Source organism: Python bivittatus, unplaced genomic scaffold (genome assembly GCF_059951505.1).
Source record: "Python bivittatus isolate LINGU-HERP-01145 unplaced genomic scaffold, Pbiv_v1 ctg000700_np1212, whole genome shotgun sequence".
NCBI classification, from domain to species: Eukaryota; Metazoa; Chordata; class Lepidosauria; order Squamata; family Pythonidae; genus Python; species Python bivittatus.
This window is the reverse complement of record NW_028277098.1, coordinates 54039594-54063584: the sequence shown is the minus strand read 5'-3', so window position 1 is coordinate 54063584 and position 23991 is coordinate 54039594. Positions and strand designations below refer to the sequence as shown.

Genomic DNA, 23991 nt, shown 5'->3' with positions numbered 1-23991 from the left:
TTGAGCTCCCTCAGTCAGATAATCATAAGGATTGGATATGGATACAAGTTCAAGAGTAGAACTACCATTAACCACCTCCTCTACATGGATGATATCAAGCTGTATGCTAAGAGTGAACAAGACATCGACTCACTGATCCACCTGACATGATGTACATTGAGAACACTGGGATGTCATTCAGACTGGAGAAGTGTGGCCGGATGATAGTAAAGAGAAGGTAGTTAAGACTGATGGAGTGGCACTACCAGCAGGCCACATAGCATACAGACCAGTTACAAGTATGTTGGTATCCCAGAGTCACATGGGAACTAAAATGAAGAGGCAAGGAAGACAGCAACATCCAAGTACCACCAAAGTATAAGACAAGTCCTAAAGAGCCAGCTCAATGGGAAGAACAAGATCCATGCCATCAACACAACCAAGTACCTGGCATTGTGTACAGGAGCATCTCCCAAGTCCAGATGGGAGATTCCATAGAAGGTCATGGAGAACAGGGCTAAGATCCTGTGGGACTTTGAGATCCAGACGGACAGGCAGGTACTGTCCAAACAACCGGACATCATGATAGTAGACAAGGACCAGAAGACAGCAATGGTGACAGATGTAGCGGTGCAAAGTGACAGCAACATCCAGAAGGAGGAGTATGAGAAGCTGGAGAAGTACCATGGCCTGAAGGAGGGGATATGGAAGTAAAGGCCAAAGTGGTCCCAGTAATGGTAGGAGCACTCAGGGCTGTGACTCCTAAGCTGGGAGAGTGGCTCCAACAGATCCCAGGAACATCAGAGCTCTCTGTCCAGAAGAGTGCAGTGCTAGGAACAGCTAAGATACTGCACAGAACCCTCAAACTTCCAGGCCTCTGGTAGAGGACCCAAGATTGAGGAAGAGATACACCCATAGGGGTGAGATAGGGAATGAAAAAAAAAAAAATTCTCTCTCTCTCTCTCTCTCTCTCCTCCCTCTACGTTTTATTTTTAAGTCATACCTTTGGTTGTAAATAATTGAATAATTCATTACATATCAGAACTGATTCACTTGCTTATATTTCCTTATTATCTTATGTTCCACATGAGGGAGCTATGTCATTTGAAAGGCTAAAAACGGGAGTTCCAGAAATGACTTTTGAAGGCCACATGTCTGGGAGTTTGGTTACTATCATGCCATCCAGAAAAGGAAGAAAGTTTAGCCTACTGATAATATTAGAAAGACACCAGATACAAGCAATTAGACAACATAAGGGAAGTAACATACAGTAATTTTAACTGTATGTACAGTAGTTTAACTGAGCTGTACTGAATTTTGGGAGGCAATCTTTCAGTGTGAATAGGAGACTATGAGGGCCTAATATATTCTCCCAAGGGATCCCTTTTCTATAATGATTTATTGCTCTACTCAACTGCTACTTTAATCCCACTGACTGTGTTTCATTTCAGCCTTCTACAAACCAGCAATGTGGTCACTGTTGCTAGGATCACAGCGCATTTTGTACTTTAAAAAAATAGAGCAAAACCTGCAACTGTTTGGAGCTATTAAGGTGTTCATTTTATCCTATTATAATATCAGATACTAAATAATAAAATACTGAAAATATGTTTGTGCATGGAAGAGGGAGGCAATTAATTCCTATCCAATCTTATGTGTCCCTGAGAAAGTCAAATTTCATCTAGGAGGAAAAAAAAAATGGAAGATGCATCTACTCTAACGCCACTAATTTCAAGCATTCCTCCCACCGCAGAACTTTATTAAAGAATTAGTGACATAAGAATAACAAAATGATTTATTCTAGTTTCCTCTTGTTGAAGATCTTTATGTACAGAAACTGTAAAAAAATCTTTGCGCCTTTAAGAGCAGGCATACGTGCTGCTGAAATAAAGTTACGGGCACTGGAAAAAACTGAAGGTTCAGTTTGCTGTGGTCAGGGAATGAGGCAATTGGAGAGTTCCTCCTCTCATCAAATATCTTTGATGACATCTTCAAGTTCTTCTTTTGTGTACATGTGGAATTTCTTCCCAGGTTGGACTGTTGCAAGCTGCAAGGACAGCAAAGGCAAGTTATAAATACTTATTCACATTAGAAAGTAACAGCGTTTGACATACAGGAGATAGATTACTACACATGAAACAGATACTTCTATTGGACTGTCTGAACACTTTTGGCTTAATACCTTTCTGAAAATAAAATTATTTCTAACATGCTGTAGTTCTTCAGCGCAAAAGCAGAAACTTCAAAAGCTCTACTAAATTTACTTAAGTTTAGCGTCATCAGAGTAAACAAAGATTTTTATCCACACTGCTCCAACAAAACTTGAATCTGGTCCATGCATGTTCCTCTTTGCTCAATAAAACAGAGGGGAAAAGTAGGGCCGTGCAATATATTCTCTGCACAAGCTCTCGCTGCATAAAATAGCTGATTTGTGGTAATCTGTGCCTAAACCAAATCATGCATGTTTCAGATCTTTGGTTCATATATGGAGTGAGCACAGGGCTGTTTGTTCTGGAAAGTGCAGCTTCTCTGGGCAGAACTGAGTAGTAAGAGTGGGAGCTGAGGGGTCTCCTTGGCAATGGCATGTGCAGTCATCAGCAGCTGAGGGAAGGCAAGGGGGGGAGAAGGGAAGGCACTGGGGAGATTGGGAAGCACCAGGCTGGTGAGATAAGTTGCATTAGGAGTCTGTTGCTTACTGCTGAGACCATCTCGGTATGGAACAGGCACAGACAGTAGTGCATTGGCTGAGAGAAGGCAAAGGAGTGGGAAAGAAAATATGCTGGGACAATTGGGCGGGGTGTGGAAAATATTTCATTTATTTTCAGCAAAAATGCCATGTGGCAACCTCAGCACTAGGGACTGAGGGAAGGTGAGGGATGGAAGATGGGGAAGGTACTAGGAAGACCGGGGTGGGGGGAGGCAGGCTGATGGGAATGCATTGGCAATCCAACATTTAAAGATCAACACGGCAAGAAACAAACCAGTATACTGACAATCATTGAGAGAAGGAAGGGGAAGTGATGCAAGGTACGGTACTGAGAAGATTTGGGTGCCAATCAAGAACCCACAGTAAGAATCCCCTATAGCCCCCATATCCATCTGTTTCATTATATTAAAAACCTGCCAGCAGATTTTTGTTCTGGAGAGAGACCACTATCTTGATCTCATTCTGAACACTACGTCAGAATATCATGCAATAAAACAAATTAACATTTGTAATGACAACACTTTAGTTCTAACTCCGTCAGCTGTTATGACTTCTTGATACCTCCATGTGATTCACTTAACAATTTTTGTTGGTTTTGAAGCTACTGTCAGTGGCTGCATTCAACACTGCATACACCCACATTCCTAAAAACATTTCAATAAAGCTACTTGGCAGCTTTATTGAAATGGTTTGTCAATATCTTCTTTGGGATTATTTTTTGACTTCCCAGTTTAACTGTCAGAATCTGCAGCAATCAAGATATATATCAACTAGAGGACTGTTTTATTAGCATAGTAAATGCCATTTGTATATAGGGAATGTTTTCTTAGCTTGCTTTGATTCTGCCAGTCTCACTGGTGGGGGGGAGGCAGTAAAAGAAGACAGAGCCAGAGGAAGATTGAAGGACAGGAAGAAGACGTGTTATCGGGGCTGGAATGCACAAGGTCATACCTCTGTGAGAACTAGAAGTGGCGCCTAGATTGAAGGGGGGTAAAAGTAGAGGGAAAATTACGCGGGCTTTAGTTTTAGCAATGCTTGGCTTAGAGCTGCATGTATCCTCCAATAAATGAAATCTTTTCTGAATCTACTTTGGGGTTCAAGAGATTTGTCTGTATTGGAGTTTGAACATTGTAGACCTGACATTAACCTTCAGCCCCGGGATCTCCTACTGATCTACTATCCAAGTACAAATGAGATCTGACATGCTTGGCTTTTTTTTAAGATCACCTACAGACCCTAAGTTCTGCCACAGCCTTGTTCCAAGTCCTCAGTATATTCTGGTTCCTGAGCTTCTCACCCTGGCTATATTTGGATGTCATGATATATAAAACTGATACGTGGTGCTTGATAGTTTCTATTTGGTTCCTTCTTTCAGTGGCAGTTTAAAAAAAAAAAATCATGCTCCTTGCGAGTTTTGACAATGTTTAAATTTATTTGTCTCTCTCAAAGTAGTAAGCAGTCAAATTTAAAAACAAACCATGGCTTCCAATTCTGATTTCCTATGAGGGAAATAAACCTAGAGCAGATACCATGGGGTTTTTTCCTGCTTTGGTTTCTTGTGTTCACTGGCAGGAGGAGCCAAGCAATCAAACCCCACTCATTCAATCTGACAGTAAGCCAGAAATTTTAGGAATGTTAATGTAGTATGTGAATGTATCCACTGACAATAGCTTCAAAACCACCAAAATAAAGTTTATTCTTGAATAATTTGCTGTCAAAGGCATTGCTGGTGGCCATCTAAGACAGTTTTTAGAAGGTTTAAGACAAATTCAACCTCAATGACAATTTGTCAAAAATAGTCATATGGTATTTCTGGCATCAAAGCACTATGTCTTTCAATTCCAGCTGTTGAAGAACAGAAGGTTTTCTGTCCTCAAGGTATGTACCTGTCCAAGTTACCTATATAATGGATTAGTTAGTAGAACATTGAATTAGATGGAAATTGAGTCATCTAGTGTTAGGAATCTACTAAGCATATGCAAAAACTACTGTTCTTTCTCCTGACCATGCCAATCTGGCTATTTCAGGAGCTTTCAGTTAATTATGTGAGTGAAGACCATCCCTAGTATGGCCAGATCTGAATGGTCCAAAAGAGGAACAGTAGATTTTGCAAATACTTAGGACCAACAGCTAAATGTTGGCTAGGGCAGAATTATTATTTTTATTCCACCTTTTTAATATATAACTCAAGGCGGTGAACATACCTAATACTCCTGCCTCCTATTTTCCCCACAACCACCACCCTGTGAGGTGGATTGGGCTGAGAGTGACTGGCCCAAAGTCACCCAGCTGGCTTTCCTGCCTAAGAGAGCCTAGAACTCACAGTGTCCTAGCTTCTAGGCCAGCACCTTAACCACTACACCAAACTGGCTATTTATTTATGACCTAGTTGTCAGTAAATAGTTTCCTTCACTTCTTGATACAGACACCACAAAATCCATACTGCAAAAATCATAAAAAGAAAATCTTGGAAGCAAACTGAATTTCATTCCTTCAAATTTAACTACCAAAAAGCACTTCTGAGCAAGGGAAGTTGCTATTAAAGCTATTATGGTGGCAACAAAGCAGCGTATGTAAGATTTTTGGCTTTTGCTAGAAATCCTTTCTGAAGGCTCCAAGGATTTGGACTTCTAGCAGTGGATTTTGCAGAAAAATATAACTGCTCTGAGATCTGTTATATTTTCAAATGGACATGGCAAGATTCAATGGTACCTTAGTATCAACAGAAAGGGAGATTTCTACTGAGAAAATGGGGGTGATTTTCCCCTTCCTCTGTAACCTTCAAATCTTTTATGGAAGTTCCCCCCACATCAGGAGAATATTTTGATAGCATGGTGAGGGCCAGGGAAAGAAAAAGGAGGAAGTTCTTTGTCATCTGCTCATATGATAAAAGATGACGTGCACAACCAGGAAATGCATTTCCAGGAGATGATAAAACTCAGAAACAAATGTTAAGCACTCAATTTATTCACATCACGTCTGTTTTTGGTACTATGGCAGTAAAGAACCTTTCCATTGCCATCAAGATGTTAAGAAGTTGGAATATAGCTAAATCTGTCACTATTTCACTACAAAGATCTCAACACTCTAATCTCACAAATATCAACTCAGAAGCAGCAGACCAAATATGTAACTTTTCTACAATTCCTACACACACAAAAAATCCTACAATCCTACAGAAAAAGGATTGGACACAACATACCATCCATAGCAAATCTAAGCTACCTCAACATCTGTGCTGAAATTCCCTTAATAAGGACATTGTTAGAAAACCTTTACAAATTGATTAACATACCTCAATATTAGTTGCATTCAGCTTTTCCTCCATAACTTGTTTTAGAATTATAAGGGATGACTTGATTGCCTCTTTCAGTGTCATTGACTGTAGAGAGAAATTGTAAAAGTTAAGGGTGATACAATATGATAGGCATCAAGTTGCTATAGTTTATCACATTGACTGGATAATTCTCTTGAATTAAACAGATACTAGAATAACCATCAATGGCATATATAATGTTGTAAGCCATGTCTACCATTATATAGAAATGAATGGCTGGACAGTGCACTTGCTGCACACACTAGTCTAAATTGAATTTATATAATTAGATATTAATTCTTTGCCTAAAAAGTATTCATATCAATCTGTGGCTACAGTTGGATTCAGGTCACTATAGTAAAAATGTCTTTATGGTTGAGAGCTGCAGGTTTCGGTCATCTGACATATCATAAATGACCTTATATTTATTTAAGATAATGTAGGTTCTTGTTTAGGCATGAGATTAAATTACTAATTTTGACTTGTTAAGTCAAGAAGGCAAAATACAGAGAAGGCAAGTACTGCACTTTCAAAGTGTAATACTGACAAACAGATTTAATTTAAAACATCTCAAAATTTAACTTCTTTTCATGTTATTTCTATAAAATGTTCTACACCTGTGAACCTCCCAGATCCAAAACCAAGTTTAGATACCTGGAACCTATAAATATGTTGAAAAAAAAGTATTCAACTGTCATAGGCAAACAACTACATGACACTTTCTAAATTGCTCAAAATACATTGATAGCATCCATTCTACAAGGATATAGATAACAAAGGTGATTCCAGAACACTGTAAAAAAAGTTACAGCTGATTTACTATATCCCTTTAAAAGGTTTAGACAGCCAAACCACAGGATCTTGTGGGTACTGCTAAAATAAAAGCCACATTTGTTCTCTTTATCTCTCTTCTTTCATCAAGGAGCTGCAATAAAGAGTAAGGCCAAATGAAATGGGCTTTTACCTTATGATAAATCTCTTGCAGTGAGCTTTGTGCACCTTCTGAAGCTGATCCAATTGCTCTTGCATCACACTGTACAAAAGTCCCAGAAGGATCCATATGAAATCTACAACATAAATAAAAGATAGGAAAATGAACAAATCATCATATGCCAAGCACATCATTTAAAAGATATAAAGTCTGCAGTTTACTCTGTGGGTTACATTTGAAAGATAAGATAAACTGTTCTAGGAAAAGATTGTGTATGTATACATGTGTGTATCATAATTAAACTATTACATCCAACATATTTGGGAAACTAGTAGGGATGGCCACAGATTTACTACATGGCTTAGAGCCAGAAAATGTTGCCTGGTGATCTATATCTAAATTGGATTGTCCTGGCAGTGTTGCAATACCTGGCTTTCTTTTAGAGTACCTGACAAAAAGGCATCATATACACAGCCAGGTGAGAGGAAATGTCTTCAATTCAAAAGAAAAAAGTAAATGACACTTTGGACGCAAATGAAACGTAGGATGGTTCTTGTTCTTTTAATAGCCACAAAAATATAACTTGTATTAAATTCACACATCACACACACACAAAGGCATTTTAGGTTTAACATCAAATTAATTCTATTTATTTGGTTCTTTTTAAAAATCAAGGCTGAAGTCAGACTTGTCCTTTTATTTACTAAAAAAAACCAAGAATGTGCTGCAGAAATTAGTTTACACTTTCCTTTTTCTCTGAAGCCCCCAGCACCACTTCCCATTGTACTGGAGTATTCCACATTCTTCTAAAACACATTTCCCCCCCCATTTTGGCAGGGCATATACCGGGGAATAAGTAAGTATCAATGCTCTTCTCTTCTTCTAGAAGAGTCCTATGAATCCAATCCTTGCTATTTTTTGCACATTTCAGATTTTTGAATGTTTCTTCAGGATTTTAGCTCCTGTAGTTCAGGTTCCTCAACCTTGGCAACTTTAAGATGGGTGGACATCAACTCCCAGAATTCCCCAGCCAGGCTGGCTGGGGAATTCTGGGAGTTGAAGTCCACCCTTCTTAAAGTTACCAAGGTTGAGGAACCCTGCTGTGGTTCACGTAATTACTGGTACACCTACAATTCTATGAATTGTATATATGATTTTATCAAAGTTATCTATTGAAGAACAAGTTACTGGACATTTATCTAGCAGCTCAATGAGTGGTCTACAAGCACATTAAACTGAGTGAATAATATGAAGGCACAGAAGGGAGCCATGTAATTGTGTGAACAAAAATCTCTATAGGCATTACTGAGTTCTCATTATAGAAATCCACTGATGGTTTAAAAAAAAAAAATCCTTAGAGATGGTTCAAAATTGGAATAAATTACCTTATTTTCCTGCAGCCATTTAATAAATTTCAGCATCTGATAAAATACCTTACAAACTATAACAGTTCATGTTCTTTAAATACATCTTTAAGGTGCAATAAATACCATTTTTCATTTGCTTGTTTTAATAAAGAATTTGTTGTTAAACAGCTGGTGTCAACTATCTCTTGCTCCTAGCAACAGTTTATTCAACTGTTGAAGAGTAAGTTGAAAATAAGAAAGAGAGGAGAAAAGACAGCCTAAATGTTAAAGAAATCCAAGTTTATTAAAATGCAATATAGAACCATTTAGATGTAGTGTATGTTCCCCTTCAAATGCATTTTGTTTATATAAGGTAATTTGTGCTGGTTTAATGACCACAATGAAGATTGATTTTTTAAAACGTCAGCAGACATAAAAGTTTAATGTTATTTTGCAATTTAGGATTATTATTTAGGATCCTTCTTAAGCCTCTCTTGCACTCTTAACTAAGCTGCTTCCTCTATGAAATTTAGGAGAGCTTTCTCCTTTAAAACGTGCTTGGAACTCTGAAGTATGTAGCGCTTCTAGTTACAAGGGCTCTCTTAAACACCACCTAAGGAATGCCACAGAAGTTTACAGATATTAGATTACCTCGGGGTCTGCCAGTTCTTCTGAAAAAAACCCAACAACCTAAAGACAACTTGCTCCTTCTCTTTATTTTCACTGAATTTTACATTATCAGAAGTTTACACTTATGCAGAAGTCATATTCTATACAAAGTGCCGTTCAAACAGCTTTTGGGCATGTATCTATAGAAGAGCCATTAAATTTCTTGTTTTTCAACCTTACTGATAGATACAAACAGCTCGTGCCCTCATATCAAAATCAAATTTATCATATTTTTACCGCTTTAATGTGTCCTGAAAACAATGAAAAACCTTTTGAATAATTATAGTTATTTACATAGTTTTCACTATGAAAATTCATATACCTCAGAACAGCTTTGCTTTTTGACCATCAATGTATCTTTAATGATGGTGACAAACACCAGCACAACAAGGTTTGGAAGCTTCTATAAGATTGTAAGTTAATTCATACCACCCAATCCAGTCCAATGTCTACTGACATTCTCCTTGATTTGCAAGTTGATTTTTGCAGAACTCCATGGCATTCTGTCTCCTAACTAAGCAGTGGTAATATAAGCAGTCTGGATTTGAACACACAAATAATCAGAGTGAAGAAACAAAGCCCAACTTACAGTTGAGGTCCTTTTTCATCAACTCCTCCAAAGAGTAATGCCACACCAAATGGCCTTGACTAGAATGAAATCATAAAAGGATCAGGCATTTAATGACCTATTAACTGGATAGTGCAATTGCCAAAGATGTACATTCAGCAAATGCAATATTTACCATTGCACCTGGATCAGCATCTTCTTCTCCAAACTGTAACGCTAAGTTGGACACAGCTTGTGTCACACTCTCCACAGTCATGATTTCATTGTATGTAAACCAGTGATTCTGAGATGATAAAAAGAGACCTGTATCTCTCTTGTCATAAAAGATACAATCTGCAGCCAAATAAACTTGAGCCAAAATTCCAACCAAGGGAAGAAATCCACAAAAGGGTAACATGCAGATCAACTGCAATGTGGTACAAAGAATGCACAATAAGGATTTGGGGCAAGAACTTAATGATTCATGGCTAATTTGTTATTCCTTTTAGAACAGATATGTGCTATGAATAAAGCTGTCCGTATTTTCAATTCGAGCTTGATGAAGTTCTTTTAAATGTTTCCAGCCACATGGGAAGCACTCTTCCATGAGCCGCTCCTATGTAGACTGCAGTTTATGGTGACCTAATTACATGAAAGGAAGCTAATCTCACAACTGCAATCACAGAATCAATATCCCATAGTTGAGTACTTTAAATATTTTGCCGTCTGTGCAGAAACCACTCACAGGAAAATGATTTATATGCCGTTAAGAGTGATTTGAAAGAGCTCCTTGATCCAAGGATGGTTAACTTAGAAAGATTATGGAAACCACTCACTGGAACATATTTTCAATTTAACCACACTTCCGTAGCAGAGTCTTGACAATTATGAAGCTAAAGATTGATTATTTAGAAAACAGTTTTACTTGTGTCCTAAAGTGTACCTATTCCCTAAGTTTTACAAGTTTTTTTTCTTTATTGGATAGAGACTTTTAAAAGGGAAATAAGACTATTAAAATGTTTTCAAACTCAGTTCAGAGACAGACACCAAAACTCCTAAAGCCATGACAGCAGAGCACTTTCTTACATCACAGGTTCTTCTAATATTCAGGTATATGTAAATAATTGGTAACACAAAAAGAATGAGGGATGTACAATCATGGAATCTTATTTTCACCTTCTCAAATCAATCTTGATATTTGCATATTCTTTTCACATGAAATTTAATTTTTCTTTTCAGCTCTGCTGCCATGTTTGTTTTAAGTCTAATGAATGAATAACTAATTTGCTAAAAAAGGGAGTTGGAGAAAAGCAAGATGTGCAAAGATCAGCACTTGAGTTTTACCTGTGTCTCAACTCTTGCTTTGTCAATTAATGTCTTTGCATCAGCTATCAAACCACTCATTGCACAACCTGAAAAAAAGGAGATACAAATTAAAAAGTCCCAGCCCCAACACTGATCCCTGAGAGACACCACTGATCAGTGTCTCCAATTTGAAAATTGTCCTATATATTTATCAAATTTCTTTAAAAAATGGAAAAAATCTGTCCTTTTATTCCAAGTGGCTGAATTTGCTGAGGAGCATTTGTTGATGGGCTTTTTAAAAAGCTTCCTAAACATTCAAACATACAACGTGCTTTTCATCATCCACATGTATACTGACACTCTTAAAAAACTGTAAAAGCTAAAAATCTAACTTCTCATAAAATTCATGCACTTGCATGAGAAAGAAGGGCAGGTCAAGTGACTACAGGTATAGATACCTTACAATATTTGTCAGTCATATTTATTTGTTAATTATCTTTGTTAGCCAATACCATTGTTCAAGACTATATTAAAATAACATTAATGATAAATACAGAGAAAGGCAGATACAAATGAACTCTAGCTCCAATTTTCATCAGAGGTGTGTGCATGTCCATGTTAAAAAAAAAAAAAACCTGCCTCAAGTACAGAGGACAGGCTAACATTAGAGGTCCAATCAATGAGCTTCCAAAAGAGGAGTTGGCTGGGGATCAAGAGCATACAGGGCAATTCCCAGCTCTCCAGTTTCTATATTTGGAGTCAAACTTTTACTGGTGAGGTCATACAGAAGCAAGTTACTTCTGCTTTCTACACCTGCATCTATGTCATGCTGATTTAGAGCCTAGAAAACCAATGACCATTACTAGTAAATATGAATTTCACACCAAAAGAAGTCTATACATAAGCTTGTATTATAGGAATTAGAAGACCACCAAAGAAAGAATTTTATTCATATCCCTACTGCAATTACACTGCAGACTCTTCTTAGGAATTAGCTTTCATTCTTACCTATATGAGAATCAATTTCTACAATTTTCTCAATACTGCTTGGCTCCATAAGTGGGGAAGTGATCCTCTTCTCCACAGCCAGGCAAACTCCTTCTGATGTCTGGATTCCAATTGCTGTGGAACCAAGCTACCAAAAAATAAAACAAAAACAAAAACCACTTTTTAACAAAACTGTGTACTTGCTCTATACAGTCTAAGAAATACTCAGTACATATAGTCTATCATAATCAGACACAGAATTTCAGAAGAGTATTATATGATAGGATGTATGCAGGATCCAACCAAAGTCCAGAATGCAAGGAAGAAAAGGAAAATTTGGAACAGATTTTCATTTACCCAGGGAAGTCATGTCTGAACTTGCTCTGTTTTGATTCTGGACCTTCATGGAAATTCTTAAATTGTTCCTCTAGAGATTTATTGTGCAACAGCAGATGTGTCATAGCGAATCATGCCAAAAAACCCCAAACAACCCCCCCAACATTATGTTTATGTAAAATCAAAAAGGGGAACTTTGGAAAGGAAATATTTAAATCAGTGATCAGTATTTTGTCCTCAAATTGCAGGTGTCCTAATAATTGGACCATCACTGACCTAATCATGGACTGGGCACAAGGGAGAAGAAAGAGTGAGCAAGATACTTTTTACCATTCACTCACTGAATCTCTCTCATTCTGAGTCAATATGTGACATTTGAGAAACTGCATTAATTGCACCAACTGATCTGGTATATCAACTCTTTTTCTAATTTATCAGTTAACCCCTTATATGATTAAGTCAGCTCCATCCCATTCAGGAAATCCCCAACATCATTTTATACAAAATATATCATGCATCTTCTCATAACAATCTGTTTGCAGATATTTGCAGCTGGGTTTTTTTTGGTTAACCTGTGGAATACTGGAGCCTAGAGCTGGTCACAGAGTATCTTCAGAACAACAAAGACCTGACTTGGCTCTGGAAATGGCCCCACACCTTATTCCTTATACCACAGATATAAACTATTCTAAAATAAACATATTTTAAAATATTCATGGATAAAAATGCATTTGTTTAGATCATCATGAATCTAAAATAATAGTTAAGATACTCACAATACCAGTTATGAATAGTCTATCCATCAATCACATCAGTCATCAATTTTTCAGAGAGACACACAACTCTACCTAGAAACTACCTACAATATCTTTGTTTATGGAAAGTTGTAGGCACTTAATGAGCCAGTGATCATGGTTAGTACACTGAGCTGCATACAAACAGCAGAATATTTGCCTTTTTCCTCTTTTTTTTAAAGGTATACAGGCGTCTACGATTCTGATTGACAGACTAGCCAACCCAAATTATTGTGCACGGTCAGGTTCTAATCCAACCCAAGCTTTCTGGCAATAAAAATAGACAAAGATATGAATACTTTCCTGCTAGTCCACAAGTATTTTCCAAGTTGTTCTAAGACATCCCTACTCTCCAGTCTTGCTACAGGTCCATTAAAAGTAAGGAAAGCTTTTGGGAAAGTCTAATGGAGAGCTCATAGAACTGGTCATTGGAAAGTCTACTAATCATTCATGTGCAACTCTGAAGGATTTCAGCTGAAGCTGCTGTTATGCCCCAAAGTGATACTTAATGCAGTGGAAATGACTACGGCCAAAACAATGAATTTCCACAACCATATATATTATTTCAATCTCTGAAAATGAAGACCTGCATGCATAATAAGTTATCAAATTTGCAACCTACAAAGTCAACACACTATCAAAAACAAATTATAATTATTCAAACTGTATAAATTTTGATATAATCACGTTATCTTTCAGATAATTGAAAACAGAATAAGAAGCATGCAAAGAAAACTAATATGCAATAAACACAGCCTGAAAAGATGACATTTCCTCTGGCCACAGGAACCCCTGCAGAAATTTCAAAGCCTCTAGTAGTTATTATTATCATCCATCTTTAAAATGTTTCTTCTGAATTATGAAGTTCAGGGTGATGTATAAAGCAGTCCCTCTCAATTTTTCCCCTTACAACTGTGAGCTGAGCTGCACTGTCTGGCCCAAAAGTCACAGTGAACTTCCATGGTTTAGTGACAACGTGAACATGCATCACTGTAATCCTAGTCCAATACTGTAATCACTACAACAGACTGGCTCTCAATGCAATATAACTTGATGTTCCTGTTACTGCATGTCCTTACTAAAATCATGCTACATAATCTAATTGGGAAATGGTAGACACCAGCTTTGTCTTCATTTTGGTTACCATATCACATTCACATAAAGAAGGAACATAAATAGCTTATTCTTATGAAGTTGCAGAACCATTTAATTCTTGAGCATTTTTCAACAGAACCCATCACATTATCTGAGTTATTTACATTAATTAAACATTTTTACAGAAATTCCATTGGATGCAACTGGGTAAATTAAAGAATATGACAGGGAACACTGCCACTCTCAGCCAAGGAAAGTAGGATAATCATTACGACTGTTCAAAAGCTATTTCAGCCCTACTCCAAAGAAGGTGCACAAAAATTGGATAGTATTGCTCAATCTGTATTCTCAAACTGAATTCTTAGTCTTCATCCATTGTTTTGAGATTCCCCCATTCCAGTCCATCCAGTTCTCTGAAATAGCTCAAGGTACTTTTTGCACAATAGTTTCAAATGTACCTTGATAGCTTCAATGGCATATTCCACCTGGAATAATCTTCCTTCTGGAGAAAAAGTGTTCACACCTCTGCAAAGGAAAGGAAAGAATCAGAGTCACACTGAACGCTTCCGAGAATTTAGATTCTGAATCAGACTTATGCAATAAAGTTCCATTTGAGGTAATTAAAGGCAAAAGGACAAAGTATTTTTCAGACTGAGTCTAGCTGAATTATAGAATTTGCAACATAATAACCAACAAGGGTGTTTTCAGAGAGAAACTGGACAAATTCATGGAAGATACCTCAACAGCTTCCAGTCCTGACAACTATATATTATCTAAGGTCCCAGAAAGTAATCTTTCATATCTTAAATTTTCTAGCAAAAAAAAATTGTGTTCCATCAATATAGGAAAAAACTCCACTTTTTCCAGAAAGGCAACATTCTATTTATCAGTTTAGTAAGCTTTAAGGTCCAAACTTCTCAGAAATTTCTCATCCTCCCAAGAATATGAAGATATCCCAAAGTTATTTTAAGAAGTTTGTTCAATTCAATAAATTCCCAGAAACAAAACAGTGACAGTATGGACTGAGAGTTTACGAAATTGCAAAATATGAACAAAAACTAAATTTATGAAATGATTTATGAAAGTTGCCAAATTAAACTTTGATTTTCTTCTTGATAAATATCCCAAAATATTGCCAAAAATAATTGGCAAAGTTCATTTGGCTATCAGTGCATTGGTTTGTACAAGTAACGTATTCTAAAACTATATCTGAAAATCTCTGCATAACTAAATTTGCTTATGATTTGGTTTATTCAACAATGAAGTATTACAGTACAGTGAGCAAGCCCAATCACTGATAAGCATAACTGAAAGCAAAAGCTTGAACATCATCATTATGACTAAGGAAACCAGTTCTGGCCTTGACTACACAATACTCCAAACAAGATTACACTGTACTTTCACAACACAGTTAGGCCCAAACTGCCATGAGTAAGAATACTGTAATGCACTACCAGTATTAAAAGTATTCAAAGGGAACAGGATAGCCTGATTTCTGAATAACAAACCTGAGAAATGTCACAATCCCTCCTATTTTCTTTATCCAATAATGAGCAGACACACTTAAGGCAAATTAAAGATCTATAAAAAACGCAACCCACAAAGAATAAGCAAATTTGCAATTAACTTACATTAAGAATAAATGTAATTGGAAACTTTTTTTAAGTATTGTTTCAAATACAAATAACATCTCTTTACTCCGTAGAGCTTAAATTTCGCAGCTCACTTTACGTAAAGCTACTTTTTCCGCCTGCGAAAAGCTTCTGCAGGACAGCACAAGACGGACACCCATCTGCCGGAAAGCTCCGCTACTAGCGTGAGGAGCGCTTACGCTCCAAACTGTAGACAAGTACAAACACATTTCTTGATCTTCTTCCACGCAGGCAAACTATTCTCCATTCCCAGGCATACAGGCACAAGACCAGACCGAAGCGCTTCCTTTCCAAAGAAAAAAGCAAAGAGCGCCCACATCACCACTAGAGATCCTCGAGCAGAGGCCGGCAAGCTCGAGGAGGAAGGGCGCTTCAACTCCTTCCGAAGCCTTTCGACTAGTCGGCCGCAGTGACTCAGCCCCGGCCAAACCAGGCCGCGCTTCCGCTTGGCCTGGCTGCACTCACCGGTCGTACTCGGAGCGAGTGAGGAACATGCTGGCAACAGCAGCTGCAGCCGCACCAGGAAAGAGGAGCGCGCGCGCCGGACGCAGAAGTTGCACGTTCTAGCCTCGATTTTAGTCCGGGGACGGCTGCGGCCCTGTCAGCGGAGCACCCGGTTGCATCCACCACCGCACACTGCACATGCGTGAAACTCGTCGGCGTACGCCTTGCGTGCTTACCAGCCAATAGAGTTCCGAAGCGGGAGCTTACAATGCCATCGTGCAATTGGTCCTGGGAAGGTTCGTACCAAGTCGTAATTGGCTAACGGTTGCCATGGTCTACGGAGATATCAATCCCGCCCTTCCAGACGAAAGATTTGAGAAGAGTAAACTAAGAGATGTGGCAGGACGCGATTAGCGCGTTTTGTTTCGCCGGGAGTTGATGGCAGGATCTTCACCTCTCTTTCTGTTATAACGCGATAGATGTAGCTCCATTAGTTTGGTAAATAAATAAATTATTGGAAAATATCCTGCCATTAACAGTTATAAGAGGCAATCTTGTATTGAAATAAATCAGTGCAGTGATCCATGCCTAAACCTTTTCCATAGGCAGTAGCGATATCAAAGCATGAAACCAGGACCATCTCATGATATTTAGGACACCAGTCCTACGCTGCCTGCCCTCTCCCCGTATCATGCTGTCACCCATTCACCCTGCTTTGAGATTCAATACTGAAGCAAGATCTTGGGCAAGGCTCAGCGATTCACTTACCAGGAAATACGCATTTGTAGGAGGGGGAAATACCAATACATTCAGAGTATGAATGAGCTGTGCCCCAGGGTTGAAGGTTCAAGCAGCCTATATATTGTGCTGAAAGGACAATGATCGGTTTCACCCATTCGAAACAAAAATGTGGTTTGTCTGGTTTTAACTCAGTATGTTGTATGAAGGCACCATTGTGATTTATTAAATAAATGATAGTTAAACTATGGCTTACAGAGATGGCCAAATCAAGTTAATAAGGAGACAAGCAATACTTGTTCTGGGGTGTCAAGTGTAGGACAAGAAGACAGACACGCCAAAGCACTTGGACGAGGAAGGGACCAAGGGCGGTGTAAAGCAAAAAGAACTACAAGTAGTCTTCGTTTAGCAACCACAATTGTGACTGACAACTTGGTCATTAAGCAAAGTGATTGCTAAATGAAACTGTAACTGCCCTTATGATCTTACTTCAGCTTTCCTTTGCTTTACAGACCTGTGAAGGTTGTAAATGTGATGATTGGTCGTAAAGTTATTTTTTCATCACCACTGTAACTGTGAATGGTTGCTAAAGGAGGCAGTTGCTAAACAAGGGCTACCTGAACGGAAGATACCTCCAAAACAAAAGTCTCAAAAGTGACATCCAGATGAAAAAAGCAATAGTAAAATAAACAGTTGTCACCCCAAAATATTACTGACCGATTCCTGCATGTGCCATCTTTCCATATATTTTGGCTGCATATCCCTGGCCTCTTGTGCTGGTCAACAAACCCCAAACCTTAGCTTGCAGTGGGGCAGCTCATGTTTTCTATCAGATAAGTCCTTTCCCATTTGTCACTACTTACCTTCCAAAATCCCCATACTCCAAGCAGCCTTCTTATTTTCTTAGGGGTGGTAAAATTGTAAACTCTCCATCTTCCAACATCTCTCCTGATGTTTTAAATGGAAAGCTAAAAGGGAAAGGGGCTGGTGTTGAAGTATACAGCAAAGTAGCCACTGTTAATCACTCCCATGCCCTACTGTCTAAACAGAATTTTAGTTGAAGGCTTCAGACATTTGTGCAGACTTTTAATGCATACTTTTTTTAGACTAATGGTCATGGGGGGTGGGGCAGAATTATAGAATGTGTTGAGAGCTACTCACCGGCAAGGCAGGATAGAGCTGGGTGGGCCAAAATAGAAATTAGACATTTTCATAGCAAATTCTTAAATCTCACTTAAAAGCTGATTTTTCCCCTTTCCCACATTCATTCATAAAACCAAGATGTGTAATTTAACTTAATTACTAAATACTGATGATCGCTGAGAAGAGATGTGGAAGCCAGATTAAAGCTTTGGGCTGAAGATTATAATGCTTATGTAGGTAAGCAGAAACAAGCAACCCTGCTTGTTGACTGTGCATGCTGTCTCTCTCTTTCTCTTTTGCAGTCCCTGGAGTCCATTTACAGCATTCAAATTTGTTGGAGAAATGTCAAAAATCAGCAGGAAGCAGGGGAAAAAAGGTGTTTTCATAGGCTTAATACATCAGTGAAAGTAAAAGTCCCACAAATCTCTCCAAATGGCAGGAAATTGATTGAAAACTCCACCCTCTGCCTTCAATGATGGTATTACATCACTGTTTTGCTGACTGCTGTGCTTGGCTGCCAAGAATACTAATAAAAAAATAGACCTCAGTGGCAGAAAACCACTAACCCCTGATGTTAGAGTATTGTGGATGGATGATATTGAGGTCTCACTAAGGACCCTATGTTTCACAGTAGTGCATTGCATAGGTCAGAAAATAACTAGGTAAAATATTCACTACTGCTTGCTCAAAAAAACCAAGCTGGAAATGTCCAAGGCTTAGATGGGAGAGGTATCACCTGAAATTGTAGGTCCTTTGATTCAGCTGTCCAAGTACAGCTTTTTAAAGAACTGAAATTCTGTATTTCTGTGAATGGTTTATTTATTAATTAGATGTATATCCTGCCATTCACTCAGAAGCCCAGAGTGGCATACTCCTGTTTTTCTCTATAACAACTATGAGATAGGTTGGTAGGAGAGAGAGTGAGTGGCCCAGGTGGTCATCAAAGGCCAAGGATTAGAGACTAGATTCACATATTGGGCTAATAACAGTTAGTTGAACAAGTCACACATGGATGAGTTTAAGTCAATTGTGAAGTTAAAAAAATTATTTTGGCTTAGCGAATTGTACAAATCAGGTTTGTGTATGTGTATTCCTGGGGTCTCAACAATAATATAATAATAGGAACTGCAACTGTTTCATGATTTTTCCAGAGAACTACTCCTAGCATTACCTTTTGAAAAGAATGTGAAACTATTGCACCTTTCCTTCTTTAATTGAGGGGGAGAAACAGAAGTGATGGGAAAAACAAGTGGCTCATAAATGTAAAATAACATGCTGAAGCTCTTTTATACAAATCTTTGTTGGAGGCAATGTGCCTGCACAATAAAAAGTCTCATGTGGGAGCACCCTCTGTCACTTGAATAAAATGATTTCATCTGCCATCAAGCCACAACTTGGAAACAACTGCTTTGTAGCCTACTAGTATGCATATTGGCTGAGTATCAAAACCTATCTTCAGCGTGACTTACTACCAAGGAAGTACATAGTCATAATTATAGATCCCTTTCTTGAACACTTTGGAGTTGGGATAGCCAGAGGATAGTATCTTTCCTATTTCTCCCATTTCTACTATTTTGAAATCCAAACAACACCTTAAAGTTCAGGTTTATAATGCCCTCAGATCTTTCTTATAGGATAGACATGTCTGCTCTGTCTTTTGTGTACATCCCTGCAAAAGGCACATTGAATTATTTGATCAATGTTTTGCATCTTCCTACAAGGTCTACATTTTAAATGGCTAGGCCATTTTTCAAAAGTAAAAACAAACTATTTTTACGCCAAGCATTAATTTCATGGCTCTAGTTCCCTAAATATAGGAGGAATGCTGAGCCAGCCATAAGTAGAGTAGGGCAAGGGGACTGTTCTATCACATAAGGAAATATGCTGGAGGCGTAAAGCCCAAGGCTTAAACAGTCATTTAAGAGAAGGAGATTCACAAGCGAGTTTCAGGTTACATCACATAGAAGTCTATAAGAAAATCTCATGCTGCTACCAAACATTTAATTTGCTGTATTAAGAAAATGCCAAACACTCTAGCTGTTTTTCAGAAAGTTCTGGAAAAAGAACTGGAGTAGGACATATTCCAAGTCCTACCTTATTTTTCTCTGAATAAAATAAGAATAGGATTGCCAAATGTCCTGGAAATTGTGTAAAATCTAAGCAACATCATCTTGTCCTGAGATAGTATAGTAATTGTCCTAGAAACTGTAATTGACAAATCTTAGCTTTAAATACCCAGATTTGTTTAGCACAGATAGATGCAATCTCAGTCACATTTCCTTACTTTTCAGTTGCTCTTTCCTCATGTTACAAATAACTCAAAAAAGAAATATACCAGCAGGGAATAAAACCTAGAATTCTGGCTTGAAATTTTGCTACAAACATACTCAACGTCCAAGCAAGCATCTTTAGTCATCCCCATCTGTTGACCTGCAGAAAAATTGGCCTATAATTCACATAATTTCCATCCAGCATGAAGACCAGCCATTCTAGCTGGCAGATAATGTGAGTTCTAGTCCAACACGTAGAAGCCACTAGGTGGAGAAGAATGCAATAAAGCAAGCAATTGTCCTTGTGCCTCAGATGCTTATATGAACAGGATTACTGTACAACAAGGAAGAATAAATTCTACTTCAGCCATTGATCATCTTGAAGGATTAAAATGATACAACTCCAATTATCATATCCTGTTTTTTACAAAATCTCTCCCCAAAATATTCCTCATTCCCTAATTCTTAACTAAGCCCTTTAAAATAAAAACCTGTTTTGCACAACACAGTCTCACATATTTCTTTCTCATTAGGAAAATAAACCTTGTAACAGTGTACTCGTGAATATTTAAGTCAAAATTTTCTCATTAACTTCTGTGAATTTGCTGTATTTAAGAATCTACACCAACCCTGATAAATTAAATAAAATGTATAATACAATATTGAATGTATGTTGGAAGTGTAAAAAGGAAATTGGTACTTTATACCATATGTGGTGGATGTGTCCAAAAGTAAAAAAATATTGGGAGTCAATACATAAAAATATTTGCAAAAATTGTCAATGGAATTTATTAAGAAACCTGAACTGTACCTACTCGGATTTATGGATAAAGAAATTGAGGAAAAACATGGAAATTGTCTACTACATCTGATCACCGCGGCTAGAGTTGTCTATGCAGCCAAATGGAAAGAGGAAAATGTACCAACCCTAGAGGAATGGTTACTCAAATCTTTGGAAGTTGCTCAAATGGCTAAATTGACTGACCAGCTAAAAGATAAAAATGTCGATGACTTTATAATAAACTGGAAACCCTTTTTTGGCTATATGGAAATGATATACTCCATACAGATGAACATTTAGAGTAATAAGTAAGAACTGTGAATAAAATAGAAACAGAGATAAAATGAAGGAACCAAGAAAAGAAAAAGACATGTAAATAGTCAAAACTCACTGTTTAGTTAGAAGGAAACCCTGCTTTAAAAAATTTTGTGTAGTTTTTTTTTTTTTTGTGGCTGTGAGGTGTGGATCTTTAGGGTTTTTTTTTTAATTTCTTTTTCTATCTGTATTCGCTCTTTTCATATATGTTTGTTAGGTTTGTGTTGTTTGTGTTAAATTTTATAAGCTAATAAAGAATTCTTGAAAAAAAAAAGAATCTACACCAAGAGAGCAAAATTTCAATTTATTTCATGGTTTTGCACTATATAATGATTCTTCACATATGGTTTAGAAGATAAACACCAACAACAAATGAAGGAGGAGCAGGGAGATGCTGAGTGGCTTTCAAAATTGATTCTATAGTTATTTAATTAAGTAAATAGTATTTTAAAAATTTTGTTTAAAACAGCATTTCCAGAATACTTTGAAGTAATGTTTGCAACTAAAAAAAAAACATAATTAGCGTAGCATAACATAATAAAGAACAAACAAGTGTCCCGTAAGAATTCATTGCTACTTACCTAGGTTTGTAAATTCTTATTTAACTTCCCTAGGTTAAAGTCACCTAATATAATAACGATCTTTGAGTCACCCTGCCTATCCTATGAATTTTCTTTAATTACCCATCAAAACAGAACACAGCACTCTGACTTTTTCCATTATGCAACTCTTCTGCTGGAATGTATTTTAATCATGAGAGCAGAGCAGACGAAGCACTGTAATCAACATACAATCTGAAAGTCATTTATCTTGTCTCTACAGTAACCTTTCCACCAGCACCTGAAATAAACTGATATGAACACAGCTTGGCCTCTTGTTCTCAGCTCTCAATTACTGTTTAAAAGCATAAACTGCCCAGAGTATATTTGTTACATATATGGTAGATTAAAAATATAAAAATAAAGAAATGAAAATCTAACTCTTACTATTTTGGCTATTTCAGTTGCTTCAGGTAAAGAGCAATGGATGAATTTTTCAGCAAGATAATAGGTAGCGCAAAATAAATCAAAATTGTAAAAATCTGGGTGGGAGCTAGATGGCAGCAAATAGTTGGGACATCTCTTTGCTCCCAACTGGTGGTAGAAACTCCTCCGTCCACCTGGGTGACGAGAAAGATGTCCACATCCACAGGTATTTGGTAGAAACCACAGTCATGTCATGGGCATTGTTATGACATCATGGTGTGTGTGATGTCAGTTGTTCTGCCTTGTTCCCCCCCCATACACCCATACTTAATATTCCTCACAATAAATATGACTGACAATCCTCTGAAGCTGAAATAATCACAACAGTATTACCATACAATATAGGGTAAGAAGACTTCCTTAGGGGGAGGAGTTTCCGTTGGGGAAGTCCTATTTGGAGCTCAGTGTAGGGTGCAGAGTTGGGTCTGGATGGTTTGAAGCTTTGTTTGGGCCTACCTTTTCGTTGGTGAGCCCGGCTTCCAATGACGACGCTGGTCCTAACTCAAGAAGAGCGCTTGGATGAAGGGTGGCCTTGCCTTCCAGTGATGACAGATTATCCTTCTGGACTAGGGAGAACTTACGGATCCCCACAAGGAGATGGGAATGCCTTCATAGTGCCTGAAGTAAAGGCCACTCTCTTCATCTCCTGGAATGAACCCCCCAGGACAGAAGAAACTAAATGTGAGTTCATAGGAACGGGCAGAAGGAAAGTCTGGGAATAAAGCAAACAACAGGCCTGACATTGTGTGAGGGGTGAAAGTACTATTCACTTTTGGTAAGAGTTAGGCTTACCATATTTTCAAGCAGACGAACCAAGCTAAAAGTCATGATCAGCAGGTTTATGCAGGCTAAGCCAGAGAGTGTGGACCTTAGTGCTGTTTCAAAGCTCACCCTCCTGTGTGCAGGCAAAGTGGGGGCAAGTTTGGATAGACTGCTAAACCCATGCTTCCCTAGAAAAGAGGGAGTGTGCATTTAAACTGCCTCACCCTTTGACTGAGCATGCTGTTAAACTGCACAGGCAAAGCAAAGCAAGTTATGAGAGACGGGCTACACCTACCATGCTCTTTGGCAGGCTGTATAGCCCTATTTGCCCAAAAGGTTTTTTTTTTTTTTTTAAAAAAAAAAACACAGTTAGAATGCCTGGACTGGAGCACAAAACCAGAACAATCCTAGTCAAACCAGGATATGTAGTCAGGCCAGAAGGAGTGACCTGGAATAGCTTCAGATAACCATTGCAAGTGTGCTTGTAACCACCTGATCACCTGTATATTTCAGCTCCATATTTAATGAAAAGTTGCTAAATAAGTCAGGAAAGTTTTGATTAATGTCTGAAATACTAACCTATACCTGTCTATTACTAAATAAGGCCTATCGAGTTCTTTGGAACTCTTTGGAATTCATATATGGATAAGTATGTGTAGGGTTAAATCTGCACATGAAAATTCAGGGAAAGCTGCAGAGAATTAATATCTGCATTGAGACAGACCTGAGTACATGTGTGTCGAGTCACATAGCTGCCCCATGTCAGTTCAGTGTGTTTTTAACAAGGAGTTATCTTGCTAACAGGATTACTATAAATCCTACTTAGAGAAGGATTTTGTGTGGTTTTCA

General features: G+C 37.9%; 1 protein-coding gene across 2 annotated transcripts; it reads right to left on the bottom strand.

Moving 5' to 3' along the window:
* Positions 1–1756: 1756 nt before the first annotated feature.
* On the bottom strand, positions 1757–16323 carry PSMA5 (proteasome 20S subunit alpha 5). 2 transcript variants are annotated; one of them, XM_007430425.4, is made up of 9 exons: positions 16130–16323; positions 14471–14537; positions 11809–11935; positions 10840–10907; positions 9692–9799; positions 9538–9596; positions 6967–7069; positions 5982–6068; positions 1757–2026 (listed from the first exon to the last, which is right to left on the bottom strand). In XM_007430425.4, exons 1-9 carry the CDS (start codon positions 16156–16158, stop codon positions 1949–1951), a joined length of 726 nt encoding a protein of 241 aa, XP_007430487.1. In that variant the 5' UTR covers positions 16159–16323; the 3' UTR covers positions 1757–1948. The 2 variants fall into 2 exon arrangements, with proteins under 2 accessions (XP_007430487.1, XP_088009800.1); XM_088153674.1 differs by lacking the exon at positions 16130–16323 and adding an exon at positions 15644–15984.
* Positions 16324–23991: the final 7668 nt, after the last annotated feature.